Genomic DNA, 27,847 nt, shown 5'->3' with positions numbered 1-27,847 from the left:
TTGTGGGCCCAACACTGATCCCTGAGGGACACCACTAGCTACTAATTGCCAACCAGAGAAACACCCATTAATCCCCACTCTTTGCTTTCTATTAATTAACCAATCCTCTATCCATGCTACTACTTTCCCCTTAATGCCATGCATCTTTATCTTATGCAACAACCTTTTGTGTGGCACCTTGTCAAAGGCTTTCTGGAAATCCAGATATACCACATCCATTGGCTCCCCGTTATCTACCGCACTGTTAATATCCTCAAAAAATTCCACTAAATTAGTTAGGCACGACCTGCCCTTTATGAACCCATGCTGCGTCTGTCCAATGGGGCAATTTCCATCCAGATGCCTCGCTATTTCTTCCTTGATAATAGATTCCAGCATCTTCCCTACTACCGAAGTTAAGCTCACTGGCCTATATTTACCCGCTTTCTGCCTACCTCCTTTTTTAAACAGTGATGTCACGTTTGCTAATTTCCAATCCGCCGGGACCACCCCAGAGTCTAGTGAATTTTGGTAAATTATCACTAGTGCATTTGCAATTTCCCTAGCCATCTCTTTTCGCACTCTGGGATGCATTCCATCAGGTCCAGGAGACTTGTCTACCTTTAGCCCCATTAGCTTGCCCATCACGACCTCCTTGGTGATAACAATCCTCTCAAGGTCCTCACCTGTCATTGCCTCATTTCCATCAGTTACTGGCATGTTATTTGTGTCTTCCACTGTGAAGACCGACCCAAAAAACCTGTTCAGTTCCTCAGCCATTTCCTCATCTCCCATTATTAAATCTCCCTTCTCATCCTCTAAAGGACCAATATTTACCTTAGCCACTCTTTTTGGTTTTATACATTTGTAGAAACTTTTACTATCTGTTTTTATATCCTGAGCAAGTTTACTCTCATAGTCCATCTTACTCTTCTTTATAGCTTTTTAAGTAGCTTTCTGTTGCCCCCTAAAGGTTTCCCAGTCCTCTAGTCTCCCACTGATCTTTGCTACTTTGTATGTTTTTTCCTTCAATTTGATACTCTCCCTTATTTCCTTAGATATCCACGGTCGATTTTCCCTCTTTTTACCATCCTTCCTTTTTGTTGGTATAAACCTTTGCTGAGCACTGTGAAACATCACTTGGAAGGTTCTCCACTGTTCCTCAACTGTTTCACTATAAAGTCTTTGCTCCCAGTCTACCTTAACTAGTTCTTCTCTCATCCCATTGTAATCTCCTTTGTTTAAGCACAAAACACTAGTGCTTGATTTTACCTTCTCACCCTCCACCTGTATTTTAAATTCCACCATATTGTGATCGCTCCTTCCGAGAGGATCCCTAACTAAGAGATCCTGAATCAATCCTGTCTCATTACACAGGACCAGACCTAGGACCGCTTGTTCCCTCGTAGGTTCCATTACATACTGTTCTAGGAAACTATCGCGGATACATTCTATAAACTCCTCCTCAAGGCTGCCTTGACCGACCTGGTTAAACCAATCGACATGTAGATTAAAATCCCCCATGATAACTGCTGTACCATTTCTACATGCATCTGTTATTTCTTTGTTTATTGCCTGCCCCACCATAATGTTACTATTTGGTGGCCTATAGATTACTCCTATCATTGACTTTTTCACCTTACTATTCCTGATTTCCACCCAAATAGATTCAACCTTATCCTCCATAGCACGATGTCATCCCTTACTGTTGCCCGGATGTCATCCTTAAATAACAGAGCTACACCACCTCCCTTACCATCCACTCTGTCCTTCCGAAAAGTTTGATACCCTCGGATATTTAACTCCCAGTCGTGACCATCCTTTAACCATGTTTCAGTAATGGCCACTAAATCATAGTCATTCACGATGATTTGCGCCATCAACTCATTTACCTTATTCCGAATACTACGAGCATTCAGGTAAAGTACACTTATGTTGGCTTTTTTACCTCTGTTCTGAATCATAACACCTCGATCAGTAACCTCTCCTAAGTTATATTTCCTCTTAACCTTTCTCCTAATTTTTCTTGTCGCCGAACCCATATCTTCATGTAACAACCTGCCGCGTCGCTTACCATTAATGTTTTCACTTCCCGTTTTATTTCTTTTAGTATTCCTGGTCCTATTCAATGAGCTCCCCTCAGTCACTGTACCTTGTACTGTCGCCCTTTTTGATTTTTGACTATGGCTTCTCTGCCTTACACTTTCCCCCTTACTGCCTTTTATTTCTGTCCCTGTTTTACTACCTTCCAACTTCCTGCATCGATTCCCATCCCCCTGCCACATTAGTTTAAACTCTCCCCAACAGCTCGAGCAAACACCCCCCCCTAGGACATCGGTTCCAGTCCTGCCCAGGTGCAGACCATCCGGTTTGTACTGGTCCCACCTCCCCCAGAACCGGTTCCAATGTCCCAGGAATTTGAATCCCTCCCTCTTGCACCATCTCTCGAGCCATGTATTCATCCTCTCTATCCTGACATTCCTACTCTGACTAGCTCATGGCACTGGTAGCAATCCTGAGATTACTACCTTTGAGGTCCTACTTTTTAGTTTAACTCCTAGCTCCCTAAATTCAGCTTGTAGGACCTCGTCCCGTTTTTTACCTATATCGTTGGTGCCTATGTGCACCACGACAGCTGGCTGTTCACCCTCCCCCCGCAGAATGTCCTGCAGCCGCTCCGAGACTTCCTTGACCCTTGCACCAGGGAGGCAACATACCATCCTGGAGTCTCGATTGCGTCCGCAGAACCGCCTGTCTATTCCCCTTACAATTGAGTCCCCTATCACTATAGCCCTGCCATTCTTTTTCCTGCCCAGCTGCGCAGCAGAGCCAGCCACGGTGCCATGAACCTGGCTGCTGCTGCTTCCCCTGGTGAGCCATCTCCCTCAGTGTCCAAAGCGGTATATCTGTTTTGCAGGGAGATGACCGCAGAGGACACCTGCACTGCCTTCCTACTCTTGCTCTGTCTTTTGGTCACCCATTTACTATCTCCCTCAGTACCTTTCACCTGCGGTGTGACCAATTCGCTAAACGTGCTATCCACGACGTCCTCAGCATCGTGGATGCTCCAAAGTGAGTCCATCCGCAGCTCCAGAGCCGTCAAGCGGTCTAACAGGAGCTGCAACTGGACACACTTCTTGCACGTGAAGGAGCCAGGGACAGTGGATGTGTCCCTGAGCTCCCACATCGCACACGAGGAGCATGACACGGGTGTGAGATCTCCTGCCATGTCTTAAACCTTCGGTTAACTTCAACAATTACAATTCCCCCCCCCCAAATTTAAATAAATAAATAAACAACAAAGAAAAAAATAAATAAATATACCAATGAAAAGAAACAGAAAAACAGAAACACTACTTACCAATCACAAAAAGCACTTCCTCCCAGCCCAGCTTCGAATTCCCACCTCGATTCAAATTCCCAAACTCACTCTTTGCTGTCTCACTCTGGCTGTGTCTTCTCTCTGGCTCACTGGGAGAACTCACTGGGAGTGAGTTACAAGTGGCTCTTTTTAAACTGTCCTGAATTGACTCCCCTCCCCCACCTGCTTTTAGATCAAAGTAGATTAAAGTGACTGACACTTAACTGCCAACCAGTTATGTGTGTGGGTGGGGCAGCCCTTGTTAACCTACACTGCACAATACTAGCTTAATTTAAATTAATTTAAACTCCTGAAATTTAAAAGGAGCTGCCTTACTGATTCAATTCAATTCCCACCTAGATTCAAATGTAACCTAGATACAAAGTAACATGCTTGTTTTTGCTTATATTGAGATCAATCTAATTGAAGACTAAAGCCATTATGGTGATTTATGTTAATTGTGGACTGTAAATAATTTAGAATACTGAAAAACATACTAATTAAAGGCACTGCAATGAATATGCCTCCAGTAGATAATGCATATTAACAAACATCAGACTGTCAATCCGGCTCCATCTTCTCTACAACACAGTAGGAGCCAATGTCCAAAAAGAGAGCTTCAGTCACTTTATCCCAGCAGTAATATACGGACAGTCGGCATATTCTTTTAGTTCAAAGGACAGTGTGGCAAGGAACAATGTCTGAGCTTCTCTCTTTTTGTGGTTCCAGCCACTTTATCCCCAATTCTTTCTTTTGCCAATGAAAAAAATGTGAATTCAACAGACATAGATAGACGCATCAGCAGACAATGAACCAAGGAACTGCCTTTGGGCACTGCACTCGTGGAATCGACACAGATGCGGATGCTGCAAAAATATTTATCCTTCAACCTCTCCTGAGGGCATCAACTGATTCGACAATGCAACTCTGTGGATCTGAATGGCCCTTTTGGTATTTTACTGAAGTGACCTTTCTTATATGTAGTCTAGGCAGTGGCTAATGGCAGGCTATTTAACCCGAGCAGCTCCATCAAAGCTAAATTTGATTCCTATCATGTACTTCAATAATAATAATCTTTGTCACAAGTAGGCTTACATTAACACTGCAATGAAGTGACTGTGAAAATCCCCTAGTCGCCACACTCCGGCGCCTGTTCGGGTACACAGAGGGAGAACTCAGAATGTCCAATTCACGTAACAGGCACGTCTTTCGGGACTTGTGGGGGGAAACCGGAGCACCCGGAGGAAACCCACGCAGACATGGGGCGAATGTGCAGACTCCGCACAGACAGTGACCCTAGTCGGGAATCGAACCTGGGACCCTGGCGCTGTGAAGCAAGAGTGCTAACCACTGTGCTATTGTGCCACCCTTATTTGTAATTAAGAGCAATGAGGGGCAAAAATCATGCCTAATTGCACTCCCCCTTCCAGTCCAGGGACGTTGAGGCCAATTGCAATGTACTATTGCTATCAGGGCTGAGATAAAACCATGGACCAAAGATTAAACCTGGAGATTTCCTGATCTGTATGGTTCAGTAATAAATCACTCAATCCAGTTCAGCTGTCAGGCAGCTGTGAAAAATGTTAACGCGAGTCTCAGCGACCGCAATGTATGGTGGCGACGTTTATTTCCAAAGAATTCACAGCTTAAAATAGACCTTTTGATGCTGCAGTTCCAGCCACAAGATGTCTTGGACAGTATCTTTCGCTGTTACTGTGAGCCCAGCGGTAAGAGGGAGAGGAATAAAATAGACACAGCTTAAGATGATCCACCTCTGGTTAAGGACCTGCAATCTCCTGATGGCACTCAACTTCCTTGTTCTATTCAAATCACAAATTAATGCTCTGCCACTTGAACAGGACTTGTTATAAAAAGACAATCACACACTGATCCGTCTTAACAGACAAACTGTTCAATTTGCCATCTGCTGCCCACTTATAATTTAGTCAGGATGCCTAAGGTTTCTCCTAACCAGCATCTTGGTGATATAATCGACGCTCACTATTCAGGAGAATCAACCAAAAAAGGAGACAAAGCACTGCTGAATTGACATCATTTACTGTAAATATTTACATTTGCAAAGGGTGCTGGAACCACTGGCTAGAAATTGGTCTGTGTTGGGCCTGTTTTTGGGGGGCACAAAGTGGAGGCAAAATAAACCAACTGAGCAGTGAGATAGCCAGCGTCCACTCTGTGTAGGTGTTGGTCCCATTGCTAAATTGACAGGGCCCATTTGTTGAGACACCCATCAGGTCTTCGATTTGAATGTGTTAGCAAGGGGCCCATTGAAGAACTTCATTGTGAAACAAATTATTCATGAGTGGTGTAGAAATGAGTGGGAGGGTCACACGGTAGCACAGTTGCTTCACAGCTCCAGGGTCCCAGGTTTGATTCCCGGCTTGGGTCACTGTCTGTGAGGAGTTTGCACGTTCTCCCCGCGTCTGCATGGGTTTCCTCCGGGTGCTCCGGTTTCCTCCCACAGTCCAAAGACGTGCAGGTTAGGTGGATTGGCCATGCTAAATTGCCCTTGTGTTAGGTGGGACTACTGAGGTACAAGGATAGGGTTGATGTGTGGGCTTAAGTAGGTTGCTCTTTCCAGGAGCCGGTGCAGACCCGATGGGCCGAATGGCCTCCTTCTGCACTGTAAATTCTATGATTACCCTGCCCATGAAAGCATAACAACCATCCAGTCCCACACCGGTAATCCATTTCACTCCCCCCCCCCCCCCCCCCCCCACCCCCACCCCCACCCCCTGGCGAGCAGTCTATGGAGGTGCGACTGAAGCTGGAAACCTGCCTCAAAGATCCACATGAAACCCGAGGACCATTTTCTATGGATCCTCAGGCACCTTGGTTTAGGGTGCATGCTGGTCTCACAATGCTGCCGTGAGTCCAAAATCTTCGGACAGATTTTCAGTCCCTTGCTATCAGAATGAACAATCCAACCTGGTTGCTAAATTCCAATTTCTAAATTTGCTACGGGCCCCATTGCCAATGACCCCATTGCCAATGGCCCCATTGCCAATGGCCCAATTATAATGACCTTATTGCTCAGGACCCGACTATTAATGATGCCATTTCTAAAGACCCCATTACCAATGACGCTATTACCAATGACTCCATTACCAGTGACCCAATTACCAATGACCCCATTGCTATGGGTTCCATTGCTATGGGTTCCATTGCTATGGGTTTCATTGCTAATGACCCCATTAGTAATGGGGTCATTAGTAGTGACCCCCATTAGTAATGACCCCCATTAGTAATGACCCCCATTCGTAATTCATCCTATTGCTAATGATGCCATTGCTACAGACTCCATTGCTAATGACCCTGTTGCTCAGGACCCCGTTATTAATTACCCCATTGCCAATGACCTCATTGCCAATGACCCCATTGTCAGGTACTAAACTAGGTTTGGTTTAGATACTTTCACCAATGTAAGAGCATGTTGTGAGCAAAGAGTTCTATATGGTGGAAAACCCATAGCCAGATATTGTCTTTGACTTTGAGTCCATTTGAAATTAATGGATTTAGCAGCACTACCTCTATTGTGCAAACTATAATTCAGCTTAGCACATTAATATCCTTCAACACTCAATATAATTCTGGCCCTTGACCCTTTACGCAGTTCCAATCTTATTATAATTTGCTATTTCCACTGAATCCTGGATCAGGCGAAGGAGGAACTTTCAGTTGTATCCTGGATGAGCTTGATGCTGCCGCTCTCAAGTGTGACTGTTCATGCCAGTGCATTTGAGCAAGTTGACAGCATTGCAGAGACTTGTCTGTAAAGTCGCTGACGTCGAGGTCCCAGTGGAGAGCGGTGCTCGAAAGCAGCGTAGACAGGAGAATCCATGCTTCGGTATTTGTAGACTTACCTCCGATTCTCAGCCCCTCTGAGAACAGCCCTTCGCTGGGAATGTGGGATTTTGTCGTTGCTAATGACAGGAAACAGATTACGTGGGGAAGTTTGGAATGCCGCAGTGTGGAGCAGAACTCGGGTGCAAGAGTAGAATCTAAATGCAAGGTCTAAACCTTGCATTGAGACTTTATTCTGAAGGTCATCCATTGCATATCACAGAATGACAGAATCACAGAATAATACAGTGCACAAGAGGCCCTTCGGCCCATCGAGTCTGCACCGACACATGAAAAACACCTGACTTGCCTACCTAACCCCATTTGCCAGCAGTTGGCCTTGAATGGTACAAAGAACAAAGCAAAGTACAGCATCGGAACAGGCCCTTCGGCCCTCCAAGCCCACACCGACCATGCTGCCCGACTAAGCTAAAATCTTCTACACTTCCGGGGTCCGTATCCCTCTATTCCCATCCTTTCATGTATTTGTGTAAAGACGTGTCAAGTATTCATCCAGGTACTTTTTAAAGGGTGTGAGGCAACCCGCCTCCACCACCCTCCCAGGCCGTGCGTTCCAGACTGTCGCCACCCTCTGGGTAAAAAGGTTTTTCCCCATATCCCCTTAAACCTCCTGCCCCTCACCTTGATCTTGTGGCCTTTCAACAGTGGTTAGCACTGTTGCTTCACAGCGCCCGGGTTCCGGGTTCGATTCCCGGCTTGGGTCACTGTCTGTGCGGAGTCTGCACGTTCTCCCCGTGTCTGCGTGGGTTTCCTCCGGGTGCTCCGGTTTCCTCCCACAAGTCCCGAAAGACGCGCTGTTAGGTGAATTGGACATTCTGAATTCTCTCTGTGTACCTGAACAGGCGCAGAGTGTGGCGACTCGGGGATTTTCACAGTAACCTCATTGTAATGTTAATGTAAATCTACTTGTGACACTAATAATGATTATTATTATAACTGACCCTTCAACTAAGGGGAACAGCTGCTCCCTATCCAGCCTGTCCATGCCCTTCATAATCTTGTCGACCCCGATCAAGTCGCCCCTCAGTCCTCTGTGCTCCAGCGAATACAACCCAAATCTATCCAACCTCGCTTCAGAACTTAAACGTTCCATCCAGGGGCATTTTGGTGAATCACCTCTGCAGCCCCTCCAGTGCAATTGCATCCTTCCTATAGTGTGGCGACCAGAATTGCACACAGTACTCCAGCTGGGGCCTCACCAAAGTTCTATACAACTCCAACATGACCTCCCTGCTTTTGTAATCTATGCCTCGATTGATAAAGGTAAGTGTCCCAAATGCCTTTTTCACCGGCCTATTAACCTGCTCTTCTGCCTTCAGAGATCTATGGACAAACACTCCAAGATCCCTTTGTTCCTCAGAACGTCCCAGTGTCAGGCCATGCATTGAATATCCCCTTGTCACATTGCTCCTTTCAAAGTGTGCCACCTCACACTGTTCAGGGTTAAATTCCATCTGTCAATTCTCTGTCCATTATGAGATGGATGGTGAATGGTGAGGCTGAAGGTAATGCAAAACTCTTGGAGACAAGTGACTAGTGTAACTGGCCCATGTCATCTTCATGTCTATTTGCACAGATATAATTTCCTGTTAAAATAATCTTACTGGCTGACTTTGAAGTGCCTGTCCAAGGACAGTAGATGTACCACAGTTGGAGGGAACTTAGAGGCCCCAGACCCTTACAGACCCCGGACGCTGGGTTCATCCCCTACTTGACTGCCATGATGTGGTCCACTGTATTTTGCTTGCTTGGGTTCTTGGAGCAAACGAACATGTTGCTGCTACAAATAATTTGCTGGCATAAGTCAGTCTTACCATTGTAAGTTGCAGCTTGAATATGTGCCCCGTTGAGGTGTGGATAATGAATGAGGAGCAGAAAGGTTGTGTGAGAAAAGGGATGGACAATCATAACTTGTGGTTGAAGAGCAGTGGCTGGTCTTAAAAACCCTCCTAACGCACCCCAGTCATCTGAGGAAATTGCTGCTCTGTATCAAGAAAGAAATGTCAGGCTTTCCATGTTATTGTCTGGGGCAATAGGTGGTTAGCACTGCTGCCTCACAGCGCCAGAGTCCCAGGTTCAATTCCGGCCTTGGGCGACTCTCTGTGCGGAGTCTACACGTTCCCCCCGTGACTGCGTGGGTTTCCTCCGGGTACCCCGGTTTCCTCCCACAGTCCAAAGATATGAAGGTTAGGTGGATTGGCCATGATCAAAATTGACCCGGAGGTTAGGTGGGGTTGTGGGGATAAGGTGGGGGAGTGGCCCTGGGTGAGGTGCTCTTTCCGAGAATTGTTGCAGACTCGATGGGCCGAATGGCTTCCTTCTGCACCGTGGGGATTCTAAAATTTGTTTTCGTTTGGAAATGACTTTCGACAACAGCTGATGATACCTGTCTTGCATTCTGTCCTGTCTTCCCCTCAATGGTGAAATAGCTTGCAAGCCAATTAAGTTAGCAGATGAACATGCCCTTCCAACGAAGCTGGGACACGGCACAGTTTGATCGCTTTGCAGCTGAGACATTGAATAGCACAGTACAGAACGGAGACCATTCAGCCCATCAATTATGTGCAGACTCTTTCAAAGTTAGCTGGGACACAGGGGGGGACATTTTTTTCGAAGAAGACGTGGGAACATCACGTGCAAATCACTAACGAGGGGGGGGGCGGGGGGGGGGGGGGGGGGGGGGGAGGAAAAAGCACAATCCAAATTTGGTGACGTACGTCTTTCACTTCGACATGCTGCCAGCCACGTTTTGAACATTTTGTCCAAAGCCAGGTTCTTAATTTCCACCCAATTGCCCACAGGTTGTGGTGAAGACCAGGACAGAATACCAGCTGCAACAGAAGAAGAAGAAAAAGCTGTACATCCCTGGAATTAAGAAACTGAACATTAATCTTTACGATGAAGTATCAGAGAAAGTCAAGGTAACTTCGTTGAACCATCACGGACAGAGCTCGCTCACACTTTCAATAAAGTTAATTTCTCATCATCAAACCTCCGCGTGGAATAACATTAATATATATATATTGCCAGCTCCTCACTCTCCATATGGTTTGACTCCTTTAGCTCACTGGATTAATTCTCATTACGATGGCATTCCTGGCCTGCCTGTTAATGCTGGTCATGTACAAGGCATTCTGGTACGATCAGTTAAGCTGCCCGGAGGGTTTTGTATTCAAGGTAAGCTGACCATCAGTGTTCCCCTTATTATTTCAAGATTTTACACAGCAGATTATGGGCAATGAAAGAAATATCATTTGGAAACGCTGCATGGAAAGGCCTACTTACTTGTTGTTGCAATAAAGACTATTAAATCCTTAACGCTCAGCTCAAAGTAACAAAATCTCACAGGAACCCTTTTTAAAGTTGATGTGATTGGCATTGGGAATCAATCGCCTCATGTGTTGTGAATTCTGTTAGTTGCCAACTATGCAGCTGGGGACATATTTACCCTTCAGGAGGAATAGGAACTAACCTGTTCACTTGACGCGGAGATAACTCATTCCCTGCTTGTCGATCTAGAAAGCAACCTTAACGTATTCCTTAGGGATATTTGGGTAGCACAGTGGCTAGCACTGCTGCCTCACAGCACCAGGGATCTGGGTTCAATTCCTGGCTTGGGTCACTGTCTGTGCGGAGTCTGCACGTTCTCCCCGTGTCTGCGTGGGTTTCCTCCGGGTGCTCCAGTTTCCTCCCGCAATCCAACAATGTGCAGGCAAGGTGGATTGGCCATGCTAAATTGCCCCTTAGTGTCCAGAGATGTGCAGGTTAGGTGGGGTTATGGCGATGCCGGGATAGTGTGAGGGAGTGGGCCTAGGTGAGTTGTTCTTTCGGAGGGTTGATGCAGACCTGATGGACTGAATAACCTCTTTCTGCACTGTAGGGATCCTATGATATAGAGAGCCCAGGGTATCTATGAAAACAAATATTTCTTTCACCTGTACATGTTCAAAAGTGTTCTACTAAATGGTGCAACACTCTGCATAATATTATAGTGTATTACAGTGGTGTGATATTATTTTATAATATCACACTGTACTGGCACACAGTGTAACATACTATGTAATGCCTTAGTGTAACGACACTCTGAACAGTACATCGTACAATACCATCGTATACTGACAGTGCACAATTTCATAGTATACATTATAGTGTATGGACATTATGCACTACTATAGTGTACACAATCACAACAGAAAACACTATGATACCTCTGTGTTCTATAACCACTGTTCAACACACCGTACACAGTGCATTGACATTACAGCACACGAGAGCAACACACTGTGCACAGCCACATTATTCAGCACACTGCGATGCTAGCACCATATAACACATTGTACTATTTATTGACACTGAAAAATGCATTGTCTGGCACTAGTGTGCCAACACACTGCACAATGGACTGCACACTGTACAGTGTCCGAACAGGCTAGATGACAATCTGATTCTTTGTGATTATAAATATGGCTTCCATTGTGCTTAACTTAAACAGTTCACATTTACGCTGACGTATATTGTCGATATTAATATATATCTTTGATTTTCTTCATGAGTACCCGTGATAACTGTGAAATGTCAACAGGTTTGTGCTCCATTGAGCCACTGAGGGTGGGATCTCTGTTGGGAGACAGCCTTTAAATAGTGTCGTCCATGGGCATAATAGCAGCAAGTTGACCTCGCATGATAGCAGTCTGAGCTTCCACTGCAGCAACAAGGCATTGGAGGTCACCTTCCTGTAGCCGCAATGAAAGCTGCAACATTGGCCATCCTGGTTGTATCTACAAATGCGTGAATGGTCTTGGCCGACACGTCCACCCTGGTTAAAATGGGCTCCAACCCTCTGTGTGACGCCCTGTACCAAGTTAGTGCTGGTCTTGACCATGCTCTGCGGCATTGACCTCAGGATTCACAACAGGCTTCACAATGCCCCCAACATTGCAGTGTGCATCTCCATCAGTGGCCCCATCAAGCTATTCATTCTGTACCTCTGCGGCAAGTCTCGAGTGTGATTTTGCTCTCCGGAGAGCTGAAAACTGCGTTATTCTTCCCACCTGCTCCCACTGCAACCCACTTGTTATTGTCTCACAATTGCTGCTTCTCCAAATTACATAGTGTCCATATCTGAACTGGTGGCTGCAAACTCAACTCTTCATCAACGCTGTCTTTCTGCCTTTTGCTACAGTACCTGGTCAGGCTACACATCCTGGGTATCTGAAAGGGGAAAGACACGAGGGGGTGGGTGTGAGGGGAGGCCGGGCGTAATAAGGGGTTCATGCAGCTCGGAAATCAGAAGGGAGTTGAGGGGAGGCGGGATGTGCGAAGGAGAATTGGTTAAGAGGATTCCAGTCTCTTTGATACTTTCAGCCCCATTGCTGGCCCCAACTTCAGCAATGGTCGTCCCAGTAGGGACTGGCACTGTCACCTCCACAGGAGGTTGCTCCCCAGCGCCCCAACCTGCCCGTTCCACCACCCAGGTGAGCTCCTGCTGCCTACAGCTGTGCATCACCTTGGCCTTCAGGAGAGAGGGGACTGTCTTTGATGTGGCTGCCATAGGTGGATAGCCGACAGTGTATGCAGGCTGAGAGACATGAGGGGTGTGAAGTGGGTGTGGGTGTGATGGATCACCTCAAAATGTCAGTCCTGATTGATTGAGATTATTGGTAAACTAGTGATGAGGTGAATGGAGCAGTGACTGAGGCTCGTGGTACAGTTCACGCATCAGGGGAGGTAGTGGCACAGTGGTATTATCACTGGACTAGTAATCCAGACCAAGATCTCGGGCCCAGGTTCAAATCCCGCCACGGCAGAAATTTGAATTCAATAAAAATCTGGAATTAAAAGTCTAATGATGACCATAAATCCATTGTCTAATTGTTGAACCTGATTCACTGATGTTGTTGATCTGACCACCCCTGGTGGGAGAATCACCGGGGTTCGGCGTGAATCCCGCTCCCGCCGTCCTCCCAATTCTCTTCCCCCCCCCCTCCCCAAAAAACCGGCGTGAGTTGCCTGCCTGCCTCGGAGAATGGCGGGGTCCGGCGTAACTCAATGGGTCCCAGGGCTGTCTGGATTCTCAGGCCCGCAATGGGCCGATGTCCCGCCCACTCTATGCCGGTCCCGCTGGCGTAAATTAGAGTTGGTCCCTTACCAGCGGGACCTGGCGGCGCGGGCGGGCTCCGGGGTTCTTGGTGGGGTCGCGGGGGGGATCTGGCCCTGGGAGGTGCCCCCACGGTGGCCTGGCCCGTGGTTGGGGCCCACCGATCCGCGGGCGGGCCTGCGTTGCGGGGGCACACTATTCCTTCCGCACCGGAGGCCGTGGTCATCCGCCATTCCTGGTGCGGAAGTGAATCCCTGTGCGCATGCGCGGGGATGACGCCAGCACACACTGGCAGTCCCGCGTATGCGCCGACTCGCACCGGCCAGCGGAGGCCCTTTGGCACCGGTTGGCGGGGCGCCAGGCCCTTATCTCGCCAGCCGGCGTGGCGCCAGTCACTCCAGGGCGGGCTTGGCCCCTGAAGGTGCGGAGGATTCCGCACCTTTTGGGGCAGCCCGATGCCGGACTGGTTCACGCCACTCCGTCCCGCCAGGACCCCCCGCCCCGCTGGGTACGGGAGAATCCCGCCCATGGCATTTGAAGATGCAGTCACTCACCTTAGCCACTCCTGTGAGGTCATTGAACATTTTACGCACTGCATCCAGTCTTCGCTATTTGACCCCTGTCATTGACCTCCATGGCTATCTGTCTGCTCCCATTGCCCAGCCTTCTACCTCTGCCGATGCAGAACCTTGAAGCTCGTGTTATCCCATGTTGAGTGTCCCAGGTCACATTCACTGCCTGTCAGATTCCACATCCAACCGACCAGAAATGTGATAACCAAACTGGCTGGAGGCTGATCAGGCAGCACAGAGTTGGCCCACCAACTGCGTCTCAGTTACCGACCGCGGATTAATCCCACATCACAATCCCGGCACCCATTTTTTATTTTTTGAAAATATTTTTATTCGATTTTTAACATTTTAACATGCTAAGCATACAACCCAACAAAGCAAAACCAAAAAACAAAAACCCCTGACCGCGTTGCCCGATGTAATTGAAAGTACCCCGAATTCACTCATTTACACGCACATTCGCCTTGGGTTCCCTATAAAACAATTTGACCCACACCACAAATGTAGGCCCAATCCTAAATCTCTCCAACACTGCAAATAGCTCCACTCCACATGGTCAAATGCCTTCTCCGCATCCACCTCTGGCTCCCTCCGCTCCGATGGGGAGAGCACCACATTTAACAAAAGCCCCAGGTTCGAAGACAACTGCCTACTCTTCAGGAACCTGTCTGATCCTCCCCAATCACCTGGGGAAGGCACTCTTCCAACCTAACCGTCAACACCATGGCCAGGATTCTGGCATCCACATTTACCAGAGATATCGGCCTATACAACCTACACTCCATTGGGTCCTTAACCTTTTTTAACAACAACGAAATGAATGCCTATCCCACCATCTCCAGGAGTGCCCCCTTAACCACAGCACCTTCGAACATTTCCACCAACAGCGACACCAACCTATCCAAAAACTCCTGATAAAATCCACCGGGTACTCATCCGGTCCTGGCGCCTTGCCATTTACATCTTTCCAATCGCCACTGGAACCTCCTCCATCTCCACTGGCCCTTCCAGCCCTGCCCTCTCTTCCTCTCCTACCCTAGGACATTCCAACACCCCCCAAACAAATCCCTCATATCCGACTCATCCCCTGGGGGCTCGGACCTATACATCTTTTTATAAAACCCCTCAAATACCTTGATCACCTGCTCCGGCACCGCCACCAACTCCCCCGTCCCATCCCGGATATGAACAATCTCTTGGGAAGCCACCTGCCGGTGGAGTTGGCCTGCCAGCAGACTGGCCTTCTCCCCATATTCATACACTACCCCCTTCCCCTGCCTTAATTGTTGAACTGCCTTCCCTGTGGGCAGAAGGTCAAACCGTGTCTGCACGGTAGCATAGTGGTTAGCGCAATTGCTTCACAGCTCCATGGTCCCAGGTTCGATTCCCGGCTGGGTCACTGTCTGTGCGGAGTCTGCACGTTCTCCCCGTGTGTGCGTGGGTTTCCTCCGGGTGCTCCGGTTTCCTCCCACAGTCCAAAGATGTGCAGGTTAGGTGGATTGGCCATGCTAAATTGCCCTTAGTGTCCAAAATTGCCCTTAGTGTTGGTTGAGTGGGGTTACTGGGTTATGGGGATAGGGTGGTGTGGGCTTGGGTAGGGTGCTCTTTCCAAGAGCCGGTGCAGACTCGATGTGCCGAATGGCCTCCTTTTGCACTGTAGATTCTATGAAAACTCCTTCCTCCTCACCAGCCATTGCTGCTCCTCTCTTGTCTCCCTGTCTACCTGAACCTTAAACGAGATGATCCCGCCCCACGCTACTGCCCATTTTTAGTTGCTGTTGGATGTAACTCCCCCAGTAATTCAATGAAAATATCAGCTGCTCAGAATGAACTCATCAATACATTTGTATGGGTTGGTTTCTTGCATTGAAACCATGTCCAACAGTGACACTTTACTTTGTTTATTAGTTAAATTACACCAATTATTTAAAAAGGGCCGACAAAATAAATACCATCTATCATATTAATTGGTAAATTATGGATATGGCTTTGCTGTACAAAGCTGTGGGGATGATTTATAATTGCAATTCCCGTTAAACCATAGCATTCGAACATCTTTGGCACAACGTGAGGCCCACATCGATGCTAGCAATTATAGAAACAGTTTCTCATCTATACCCGTGTGGGATGACAACTGCTTCTCCAGATTAATGGATTCCCCCCTTAGCTCCAGCCATTGGATGCCTTTTTAATGCTGACGCTGGTACAGAGCCAATGGCAATTCACCAGAACTGGGAGCTAGGAGTGGGGTAAATGGCTAGTTCACACTGTGGAGTGGGACAAGAGAGACCATCAGGAAAGAACAAGCAGCTGACTCTTTTCCTTAAGATTGAGAAGGATGAGAAGTGAGCTGTTAAAGATCTTCGATGTTCTGAAGAGTAGCGTAGAATCCAGAGAATCGCTACGGTGCAGAGGTAGGCCATTCGGCCCATTGAATCCGTACTGGTCCTACCAAGAGCACCCTGGGGCAGCCCACTCCCCATCCCTCTAACCCCACCTAATCTACACATTTTTGGACACCAACGGGCAATTTAATAATCTTTATTAGTGTCACAAGTAGGCTTACATTAACACTGCAATCAAGTTACTGCGAAAATCCCCTAGTCGCCACATTCCGGGGCCTGTTCGGGCACACTGAGGAAGAATTCAGAATGTCCAATTCACCTAACAAGCGCGCCTTTCGGGACTTGTGGGAGGAAACAGGAGCACCCGGAGGAAATCCACGCAGACACGGGGAGAACGTGCAGACTCTGCACAGACAGTGACCCAAGAAGGGAATCGAACCTGGAGCTGTGAAGCAACAGTGCTAACCACTGTGCTACCGTGCCGCCCTCTTAACCTGCAACAAGTCCAGAACTCGGGGCCATAAATATATAATAACTGCAAATAACCAGAAAGTGGTGAGAGTGTGGAACTTTGCTACCACACAGATTGGTCAAGGCAAATGACACAGATGCATTTGAGGGGGACGACATAAGCAAGTGAGGGTGTAGGAATAAGAGGATGTGATGATAGGTTGAAATGACGTGAAGTGGTAATGTGGATCCTGTGTGATGGTGTGAACACAGGGGTGTGAACCTGTTCAGCTCAGGTGGCCAGTTTCTGTGCTGTAAGATTTTGGGTCATTGTAAAGAACTCCCATGTTCTGATTCATGGAATCCTCGCTTCTGTCAGATTAACGGTTTTGACTCAATGAGAAGCGATATTGAGTTAATTAATCAATAAAAATTGTGAAGCGAACATGGGGGTACCAACAATACTGTTTTATGTTCTGCATAAAGAAATCCCTAAAATACCGCCGTTGCTTAATGATGAGTCACAAATGACTCCGGTTGCACAAGTTGAAAACTGAAGCCATTGTTTTCAGTCCATTGCCAGAAACCTTTCTCTCCTGCCTCGGAACATCAATGTCTCTCCCTGACAGCTTGTTCTAATGGTGCGGGATCCAGACATTCTGTTCGGGCCTGATCTGAGCCTCAAACACCAGACTTCCTCTCCACTACCAGGAATGCTGAAGAATGCATAAGTTCAGGGAGCAATGTCCTGTCTCCCGAGGGTGTCACACTGCCCCCTCTGGAACTCCCTGCTCAGGATTGACCTCCATCCCACTGCCATGCAGCTAGGCAAGCACCCTGAACGTTATTCCTGCAGATGGGTGTGCAGACACTACAGGCACTGGCGGGTTGCCTGGATAATGTGAATGAGGCCCTACTGAGGCCTAATCCATAAGCAACCTCGGGCCTCCTGGATGGATTATCCACCACCAAAAATGGCCTCCTCTTCAAGCTTTATACCTCCTGCTAAAATGGGTATGATGAGTGGCTGTGGTTCTGCACTGCCGCCCAGAGGTCGGACGCGAATGCGAGTTCAAATCCCAGCATGGAAACTTGGGAACTTAGTTTTTTTTTAGATCTGGAAATCCAAAATTGACAACAGTAAAAGTGACTCTATGATAACCATGTCATTAAATACTCAACTTGTTCACTAATGTCCTTCAGGGAAGATACATCCAATCCCTTCTGAGAATGTTCCGAGAGGGCCACTTATCCCCCCAGTGAAACATGGCCTCCTTCCTCCTGTTCACGTCCACCCCTAAGGCCTCTGTGTCCGTGTCTTTTGGACAGAGATGGGCGGTTTTGGCACAGATGTTTCTCAAGGCAATGACTGTCTTTCTGATTAAAACATAAATCGTTTGTGTCCTTGACACTCCCTCACATTGTAACTGTCACTTTAAACTGGTTATCTCTTGCATAAAGGTTAATCGTGAATAAGTGCTGAGAATAAGAGATACGACAAAAAGCTGCTAAAGTTTATCTCCAAAAAAGCATTTTTTAAATTGGCTTTTCGAGCTTAATTTGCAGTGCATCTGGATGCAGCTGATCAATAAATAATTCCTGTTTTTCTGAAGTAACTGCAACGTACCAAAGGCACAGAGAGAGGTTTTAACAATGGGCTGGGTAAATTATGGTCATTTGATTGTGGTTGGCACATTTCCCCTAGGAAAGGAAACAGTTCGAGAGAATGTAAACTGAGCTAATATTGCGGCCTAGATTTTTAAAATGCCCCTGTGTGTGTGTGGAGCTAATGCTGTGAGTTCACGAGTTCAAATACTGTCATGGCAGCTGATGGATCAATACATCTGAAATATGTACCGGGGCTGGTTTAGCACAGGGCTAAATCGCTGGCTTTTAAAGAAGAAAAAGGCAGGCCAGCAGCACGGTTCAATTCCCATACCAGCCTCCCTGAACAGGCGACTCGGGGCTTTTCACAGTAACTTCATTTGAAGCCTACTTGTGACAATAAGCGATTTTCATTTCATTTCATTTCAAATATAGAGCTAGTGCCAGTAATGATGACCATGAAATTATCATCAATTTTGGTTTAAAACACCACCGGTGTGTCCCTTAGGGAAGGAAATCTGCCATCCATTCCCTGATCTGGCCTACATGTGACAACAGACCTATAAGTGTCCTCCAAAATGGCCCAGCAAAAAAGGGAAGGGTAATAGATGCTGGCCTTGCCGATGATTCCCCACATCCTATGAAAGGATGGAGAATTGGGTCCACTTCTGGCCGCCATATCTTAGGATAACTGTCAGGGGTTTGGAATGAGTGTGGAGGAGATTTTCCAGAGTGGTACAAGAAATGAATGAATATCGAGAGAGTGAAGAAGCTGAGATTGCTCACTTAAATGGAGATTTAATCCAGGTGTTAAGTGTTTTGATAGAATAGAGGGTTGGTGGTGGGCATGGAACTGGTGGTCGATAAGGAGAGCTGATACATTTAAGATAATTGGTAAAAAGATTCGGAGGGACCGTGAGTGATTTTCGTTTTACACCGGTTTTATGATCTGTGATGGACTGTCTGCAAGGGAACAGATTCAGTAATAACTTACGAAAAGGAATTGGAAATGTTCCCGTAAAGGCGATGTTTACAGACAGGGCTGTGGGGGGAAAACGGCTAGTGGGACAAACGGGATAACTCCTTCACTGACAAGACGGGCTGAATGGCATTCTTCTGTACGATTCTGTAAATCCATTGTTTTAGGATGGGGCAATGTTAGTTTGGACACCTATTCCTGTCTGTCAGAAACTGGAACAGTTTGGTTCAGGGTGGAGCTGGGCGCATGATTGGGTGGTGAACTTTTCCAGTCGTTAGAAGCTGAAATGCTGAAGAATACGGGGGTCCCGGATTCTCGAACATTTTCAGCTCAGGTCAAGTGGACTCGCAAAGCGGCCCGGCTCTTCCCAAGCACGTCACACGGCAGGTTTGCCACTCCACTCGAGTTGTATTCGGCAGTGTGTCAGACCAAGGCAGTCCACCCACAAGAGTCTCTCCCCGCCTTACTCCAGAATCAGGCCATTAATTCCATGAATGAATTCCAAATTAAGCTGGCAATTTGGCCCCCCGTGCATAAGTGAAATCAGTTTGTGACGATGCTGACCTTGCTGTGCGAATGTGCCCTAGATTTTAGTGTACATCTCTTGGGCAGCATTTCAGTAAACTTCGCATGCACATTTTCCCAAAATCGATTTATGATTTCATCATTTGCTTTCTTAATGTCTGGGGACGGAGAACAGAGCCACATCATGTTCATGTGACTAGGCAGCTGCGACGCAATGGCCCTTTATAATACAGTGACATATCGTGATCCAAGCGTTCATCAGAGACTGGGTTCTCTCTAATATTAGTTTTATTTCGTAATTTATTATGAATTTCCTCAATGTCCATTGCACTGTAATTACACTGGAAAATTACCCCGTTCACCAATGTGCAGGTTTCCCGGGCGGATTAATTTGCAAGTGACATTGGGGATGTGTTTTGAGAGGACTGCATTCGAAAAATGCAGGGGACAGCTTAGGCCCCGGAACTTTCACTGTACAAGCAACACGGCCTCCGAGAAAAATTGAAGCATTTAGAGAGCAGCGAGGGGAGACTGAGGAGTTTTGTTCCTTCTGCATTTTTTTCCCCTCATGGAATCCCCCACCTGATGTGCCTCTTGCCCGAGCCATCAGCACGTAGGAGCACAGGAAGTAGGAGCAGGAATATTCGGCCCCTCGAGCCTGCTCTGCCATTCAACTAGGTAATGGCTGCTCTCCTATCCCAATCATTTTCCTGCACTATCTCCATATCCCTTGATGTCTTTAATGGGTAGGACCCTATTGATCTCTGGAATATACTTAATGACTTTGCTTCCACAGCCCTCTGGGGTGGTGAATTCCAAAGATTCACCACCTTCTGAGTGAAGACATAACCTGCCTCTAATTCTGTTCCCTGGTTCTAGATTCCCTTACAGCCAGGGAATTCATCTGTCCTGCATCTATCCTGTCATAACCTGTAAGAATTTCATATGTTTTATTCACATTGCCTCTTATTCTTCTAAACTGTAGAGAATACAGGCCCATCCTCAATCTCTCCTCAGAGGGCCCTCCTGCCATTGCAGGGATAAGTTTAGTGAATGTTCACTCCCTCTTGAATTTTTATTCTTTCATGAGGAAGGGTGTCGCTGACTAGACCAGCGCTTATTGCCCTACCCATAATGGCCCTTCAGAAGGTGGTGGTGAGCTGCGCTCTTGAACCGCTGCAGTCCATGTGGTGCAGGTCCATCCACAGTGGTCAGGAAAGGAGATACGGAGTTTTGGCCCAGCGACAGTGAAGGAACGGCGACATATTTCCAATTCAGGATGGTGAGGGGCTTGGAGGGACCTCCCAGGTGTTGTTTGTTCCCATGTGCCTGCTGCCCTTGTCCAGCTAGATGGTAGAGGTTGCAGGTTTGGAAGGTGCTGTGGAAGGAGCCTTGCATCGATGAGTTCCTGCAGTGCATCTTGTAGATGGTACACACTATTGATACTGTGTGTTGGTGGAGGGTTTGAATGTTTTTGGAAGGGGTGCCAATCAAGCGGGCTGCTTTGTCCTGGGTGGTGTTGAGCTTCTTTAGTGTTGTTGGAGCTGCTCTCATCCAGGCAAGTGGAGAGTATTCCATTACACTCCTGACTTGTGCCTTGTAGTTGGTGGACAGACTTTGGGCAAGTTACTTGCTACAGTATTTATATGATTAGTCCAGTTCAGGTTCTGGTGGATGGATGTTGATAGTACGGGATTCAGCGGTGGTAATGCTATTGAATGTCAAGTGGTGATGGTTAGATTCTCTTGTCGGAGATGGTCATTGTCTGGCACTTGTATTTACCACTTGTCAGCCCAAGCCTGGATGTTGTCCAGGTCTTCTTGCATTTGATAATGGACTGCTTCAGTATCTGAGGAGTCGTGAATTATGCTGAATGTTGTGCAGTCATCAGCAAACAACCCCACTACTGACCATACAGTGGAGGGAAGGTCATTGATGAAGCAGCTGAAGGTGGTTGGGCCGCAGTCACCATCCTGAGGAACTCCTGCAGTGCTGCCTTGGAACTGAGGTGACTGACTTCCAGCAAACCCAACCATCGCTTTTTGTGCTGGGTATGACTCTGACCAACGGACAGTTCTCCCCCCGATTCTCATTGACCCCTTGATGCCATGTGGGATCAAACACTGCTTTGTCAAGGAGTTCAGATCTTTTGTCCAGGTTTGAACCAAGGCTGTAATGAGATCAGGAGCTGAGTGATCTTGGCAGAACCCAAACTGAGCATTAGTGAGCAGAATATTGCCATGTAAATGCCACTTGCGAGCAGTGTTGATGACTCCTTCATGATGACTCCATCACTTTACTGAAGACCGAGAGTAAGCTCATGGGATGGTCATAGCCCGGGTAGGATTTGCCCTGTTTTTTTATGTCCAGGATATACCTGGGCTCACCGCTCCAGGGACCCGGGATCAATTCCGGTCTATGTGGAGTCTGCACGTTCTTCCCGTGTCTGCGTAGGTTTCATCCGGGTGCTCTGGTTTCCCCCCACAGTCCAAAGATATGCAAATTAGGTGGATTGGCCATAATAGATTGCCTCTTAGTGTCCAAAGGTATGTCGGCTCGCTGAGGTTACAGGGTTGGGGCAGCGGAGTGAGGCCTGGTGGGTTGCTCTTCGGTGGCCCTTTAGGGATTCTATGAAACATGCCAGATGATATTTAAGAAGCAAACATCGCATTTAAATTATAATTGGTTAACTTGCCGAGCATCAGCAGTGACATGAATGTAGTTTATAAAGGTTCACGTGGAGCCGCAATAAAGCCTGCAATGGAAGTTCTGATTTGTATCGAATGCACAATTTGATTGCACAACTGGGCAGCTTCTAAAGGAGCAAATTCAGTAATTGTATTCCTGTGTCTGGAAAAAGGAGTCACACTTAAACCATTATTGTACAATGTGAGAGATCCTGACAGCGGTTATATCACCAGTGTGATATGTCACGTTGTGAGGCCACTTGAAAATTTGTCATTCACCATGGCAACAGCAGTGCGACAGGATGTATTGTCGAGGACGTGCTAGGCGCTGCACCACTCCTGCCCGAGTTTGTTCTCTCCAATTTAAAAATAAATTGCAGAGTGGGTGGGGTGGGGGGGGAATATATTTTTTTTAAAAGCTGGTGGGCTCAGCGAAGGAGCTGAGATTTCTCACACATGTACCCAATTGGCACAGGTTGGGCGCAGCGAGACTGAGACAGTAGCCCACGGGCCACTAGAACTTGAAACAGTTGTTGTGCTGCTTTCATGGGCAAAGTTTTCTTGTCTTGTACTGTTATGCCATTATGCTGACGTTCTTGTCAATGTATGAGCTAGCACTTCTGATGAAGGACTGGGGGACATGTTGGCCTTGAGCCAAAACGACGGCCGGTCGGAGGTTCTTGAAGACCCCCTCTTTTCGCTGCATGGTTATATAAATATAAGTTCGGGGGGGGGGGGGGAACGTTGGTGGAGGGTGTGGTAAGGATCCCTCTGGGTGAGCTGTGTAATTGTCACACTCTGCTTTTTGTTCTGTCCTGCAGCATAAGCACTGTACCCCAGCAGCTCTGGAGATGTATTACTCGGAGCAGGAAGCAGGTCCCCGCGGAAGTCTCTACACGGTTATTAGCCACTTAAGCCAGGCTAAGAGAACCATCCCCGATCTGTCATCACCATGGCTACCGGTGCTTCCTGCCTTGAAAGGACCAGCTAAATCGAAAGAGGACCCTAACAGCTCCCATCAATAGAAGATTAAAGAAGGAAAACAAATTAATCTCTTATTGTTGATTGAAATTCTGAAGTACTCCAGGCATTACATAATTCTCTTTTCAAATAATAATTCTTTCTCTTAGGGATATGTGTGTGTGTCTGGGTGAGTGTGGGTATGCGTGTGAGTGTCTATGTACATGTCGCTGTTGGTGTGTGTGTATATATGGGAACCACAATCAATTCACTTGACATAATTAAATTTGGTTGGTTTGCTTGAATCAGTGTTCGGGCGAAAACGGAAAGCTAACTGGGTCAGCTCTCAGAAAACCCAGTATGGCTGCAGTAGGGAAGATAGCAGAAACAGGAATCTTACTATCAACACACTTTATAGACATTAGGCCTCAGGCTCCAGTTTTCAAACAGGGTTTTCAAGAAATGAATCGTGGATTCAGGCAGTACAGTACGGAGCCAATTCACCAGTGTCCGCTGTCTGAAGTATGCACAAATATTCCCAGGCCTTGCTGTGATTATTCCGGTCATTTCACACGATCCAAATTCAATAATGTTATCGTCTTTTCCCACCTAAACCTTACTATTCATTATTAAGCATGGAAACTCGGCAACAAACGATTGTTAACAGTGCGAAAGGGCTGGCGAGCTCATGATTTACAACTGAAGGAGGTGATTCCAAATCCAAGCCCCAAATTTGTGGCTTCAATTTCTTTTGGTTTAACAAAACCCGCTCACTCCCCTCACATCTATGGCTGAAAATAATGTTGACCTTTAGGACCTGTGGGTTGCAGTGAAACTGTGGGAAGGCAAAGATAAATTGCATGGATTATGAAGGGATGTAACCCCAAGATTACAGATAACTCCGCCTCTTTCGTGAAATGATTAATGTTATTAGCTTTCATTATTCCAATGTTCCCAATGAATGGGTTAATCTATACCTGGCAACCATTATCTGGTTTTGTGACTATTCCACCGCATCAGTAACATTGATATTATTCTTTGGACTTTCGCAATGGCCCCACTGCAAAATCTTGGAGAGTTACCAATTGTGGCGTCACCATTGGTGGCACAGCGGTTAGCGTGGCTGCCTGACGGTGCACGGGACCCGGGTTCAATTCCGGCCTCGGACAACTGTCTGTGTGGCGTTTTCACGTTCTCCCCGTGCCTGCGTGGGTTTCCACCGGGTGCCCCGGTTTCCTCCCACAGTCCAAAGATGTGCGAGTTAGGTGGATTGGCCGTGATAAATTGCCCTTAGTGTCCAGGAATGTACAGATTAGGCTATAGGTATAGGACGGAGTGAATCGGTGCAGACTCGATGGGCTGAATGGCCTCCTTCTACAGTGTAGAGATTCTATGATTCATGTTAAACAGCCTGACAAGCACAGAAACACAATGATTTATTGTAGCTGCCCAGTCTTTTTAAAAAAAAATTAATTTAGAATACCCAATTCCTTTTTTTCCAATGAAGGGACAATTTAGCGTGGCCAATTCACATACCCTGCACATCTTTTTGGGCTGTGGTGGCTGAGACCCACGTAGACACGGGGAGAATGTGCAAACTGCACACGGACAGTGACCCGGGGCCGGGATCGAACCCGGGTCCTCGGTGCCGTGCGGCAGCAGTGCTAACCACTGTGCCGTCCCACGTAACCTTGTTCTTGTCTGTTATGAATCTATGCTACTGCAAATTCGGCCCATGGTGGCGGCACCGGCCCTCACCTGGTACCATTCTCCCCGGAACCCTGCACATTCCTCCTTTTCGGTCGAATTCCTTCTTTAATGCTTCGATTGAACCTGCCTCCCACCCCACTCTCAGGCAGAGCATTCCAGACCTTAACCACTCGCTGCGTGAGAAAGTTTTTCCACACATCACTCGTGTTTCTTTTACCAATTATTTTAAATCTGCGTCCTCTTAGTTTCGATCCTTCCATAGGCGGGAACAGTTTCTCCCAGTCAACTCTGTCCAGACCCCTCTCGATTTTGAACATCTCTATCAAACCTCCTCTCAACCGTCTTCTCTCCATAGAGAACAGTCCCAACTCTCCAATCTATCCTCATAACTGGAGTTTCCATCCCTGAAACTATTCTCTTTCTTTTTCTAAATTTAGAGTACCCAATTATTATTTTTTTTTCCCATATAAGGGGCAATTTAGTGTGGCCAATCCACCTAGCCTGCACATCTTTGTGTTGTGGGGACGAAACCCACGCAAACACGGGGGGGAATGTGCAAACTCCACACAAACTGACGCTGGGACGGGATCGAACCCGGGTCCTTGGCGCCGTGTTCAGCAGTGCTAACCACTGTGCCACCAAACCGCCCTATCCCTGGAACCATTCTCTTGAATCGTTCCTGCACTCTCTTCAAATTTTGGACGGATATGTATATATATATATATCACTGCTGCTCTTTTATTATCTCGCTCATATTGTGTGAGCAGCGGTTGGAGGAATGTGTCTGTATTTACTTCTCACTGTAAGGTGGTACTTCGCGCCCTAAGGCCTCACCGCGTTAGGGTCCCGGGTTCAATTCCGGCCTCGGGTGACTATGTGGAGTTTGCACGTGACTGTGTGGAGTTTGCACGTTCTCCCGGTGTCTGGGTGGGTTTCCTCCGGATGCTCCGGTTCCCCCCCACAGTCCAATAATGTGTTGATTAGGTGGATTGGCCTCGATAAATTGCCCCTTCGTGTCCAAAGATGTGCGACTTACATTAAGGGGTTATTGGAATAGGGCGGGGGACTGGGCGTAGGGGGAGTGCTCTTTCAAAGGATCGATGCAGACTCGATGGGCCGAATGACCTCATTCTGCACTGTAGGGATTCTATGATGATTATGTTCCTTCTGCTATATTGAGAGAACATTTCCCCAGAGAAGCTACATCGTCCCACCATTGATTTTTTTCTTCTTTCACAGTTTTCCTAGCTGAAGAGGTATTGTCACCAGAGGAGTTTCTAGACTATGTCCCAGAACTGGCCTGTATAAAGCTATGGCTTAAATATCGTGGCAGTAGCTACTTTGGAATGTGTGCTTCAGTAGATGTTAGGCGTACATTGGTGCGAGTTATTGCCTTCAGAACAAGCTACATTATTTATCCTAGCAGTCAGTAAGGAGTTACATTGCTCTATTTACAGACCTGGCAAAATGATTCACAGCAGGCTTTGGAAATGAGTGGCTGTAGGTTGAGTCACAGGCATCGAAAGAGGTAGGCCGGGATACACATTCATACACACAGCCCAGTCGATCAAAGAATCAATAATTGCCGCCGCTTTAGATTCATAAAGACAAAAAGTGTAACTAAATGTGTGCAAGTTATGGAGGATGTTTCTGGAGGGAGCAATTGTGTAGAGCAGATTATCTGAACCCGATGAAGGTGGAGGAAATGATCCTGTGCTTGTTTAGGATCACCCAAGAGTTCAGGATGGTGAGTAAATTAAGAGGCAGCTTTGTCTGCTGCCAAAACATGTAAAAGGGTCAGAGCAGACTGGAAAAAATGGTAGAGCTGACAGTCATTTTAGCCCTGTCGATTTCTCGAGTTTTCAGATGTCCCAGCACTTGGGTCCTTTATAAAGTTTGGGTGAAAGTCTCCGTGTCACTTGGTGCAGCTCCAAGTCTTGACACTTTAAATTCAGCCCGAGATCTTGCTGGAGTGCACGCGGCCAGCACTCCGAAGTCCGGCCACTCCGAGCTTGACCAGTTCAGGCACAAATAAAGTGCTGTACAAACTTGCAAAAGGGAACTTGCATCAGGAGGAACTGCCTTCATCATGGCATAAATGTCAATCTACCCTGCTGTGGAACTAACCCATTCATTTATGTACATGGCATTCAACTGCAAATAGGAGTACTGGAACTGACAGATTTTTAATTAAGTTTCTGCAGGTCACCTATGTTTGTCTAAAATCTAATGAGATGCTGCTTCTAATAGGTATAATAAATGTCGTAATACTGTTGTGACACTTCTGTCAGTATTCGTCTTAGTATGGCTAACGTTAACTGTATCACACTCTGTTAATTTAGCAACACTTTGTATGTATGTATTTATAGATCTTGTGACTTTCACATCGCTGCCAGCACTTTGAGGTGTTTTAAGTGCCATAATGGAAATAGTGATTACTTGCTTTGAAACTGATGAATAAATGGACAGTTTCCTCTTCCGTTCTGGGTCTCTTGGCTTTTTTGTGTGCATCAGTGGCTCATGACCAGTTGCCAGGGCTCGCCTCCAGCCAAAACCACTGGCCTATCACTAGAGTGCCAAGGGCAGACAGTGGCTGGTTTAGCTCAGTTGGCTGGGCGGCTGGTTCGTGACGCAGAGCGAGGTTCACAGCAAGGGTTCGATTCCCGTAGCGGCTGAGGTTATTCATGATGGTCCC

At 47.1% G+C, this 27,847-nt stretch overlaps 1 protein-coding gene across 1 annotated transcript in view; it reads left to right on the top strand.

Moving 5' to 3' along the window:
• Positions 1-27,631, top strand: part of caly (calcyon neuron-specific vesicular protein) — a 54,968-nt gene extending 27,337 nt beyond the window's left edge. Inside the window, exons 3-5 of the mRNA XM_072491669.1 lie at positions 10,024-10,143; positions 10,286-10,399; positions 23,304-27,631. Of these exons, the coding sequence (XP_072347770.1) occupies positions 10,024-10,143; positions 10,286-10,399; positions 23,304-23,507 (438 nt within the window). The 3' untranslated portion in view covers positions 23,508-27,631. The remainder of the gene's footprint in view (positions 1-10,023; positions 10,144-10,285; positions 10,400-23,303) is intronic.
• The last annotated feature ends 216 nt before the right edge of the window (positions 27,632-27,847 follow it).

The sequence above is a fragment of the Scyliorhinus torazame genome, chromosome 28 (genome assembly GCF_047496885.1).
Source record: "Scyliorhinus torazame isolate Kashiwa2021f chromosome 28, sScyTor2.1, whole genome shotgun sequence".
Classification (NCBI taxonomy): Eukaryota; Metazoa; Chordata; class Chondrichthyes; order Carcharhiniformes; family Scyliorhinidae; genus Scyliorhinus; species Scyliorhinus torazame.
Note: the sequence above shows the minus strand (reverse complement) of the source record. Positions and strands in the feature narration are given on the sequence as shown.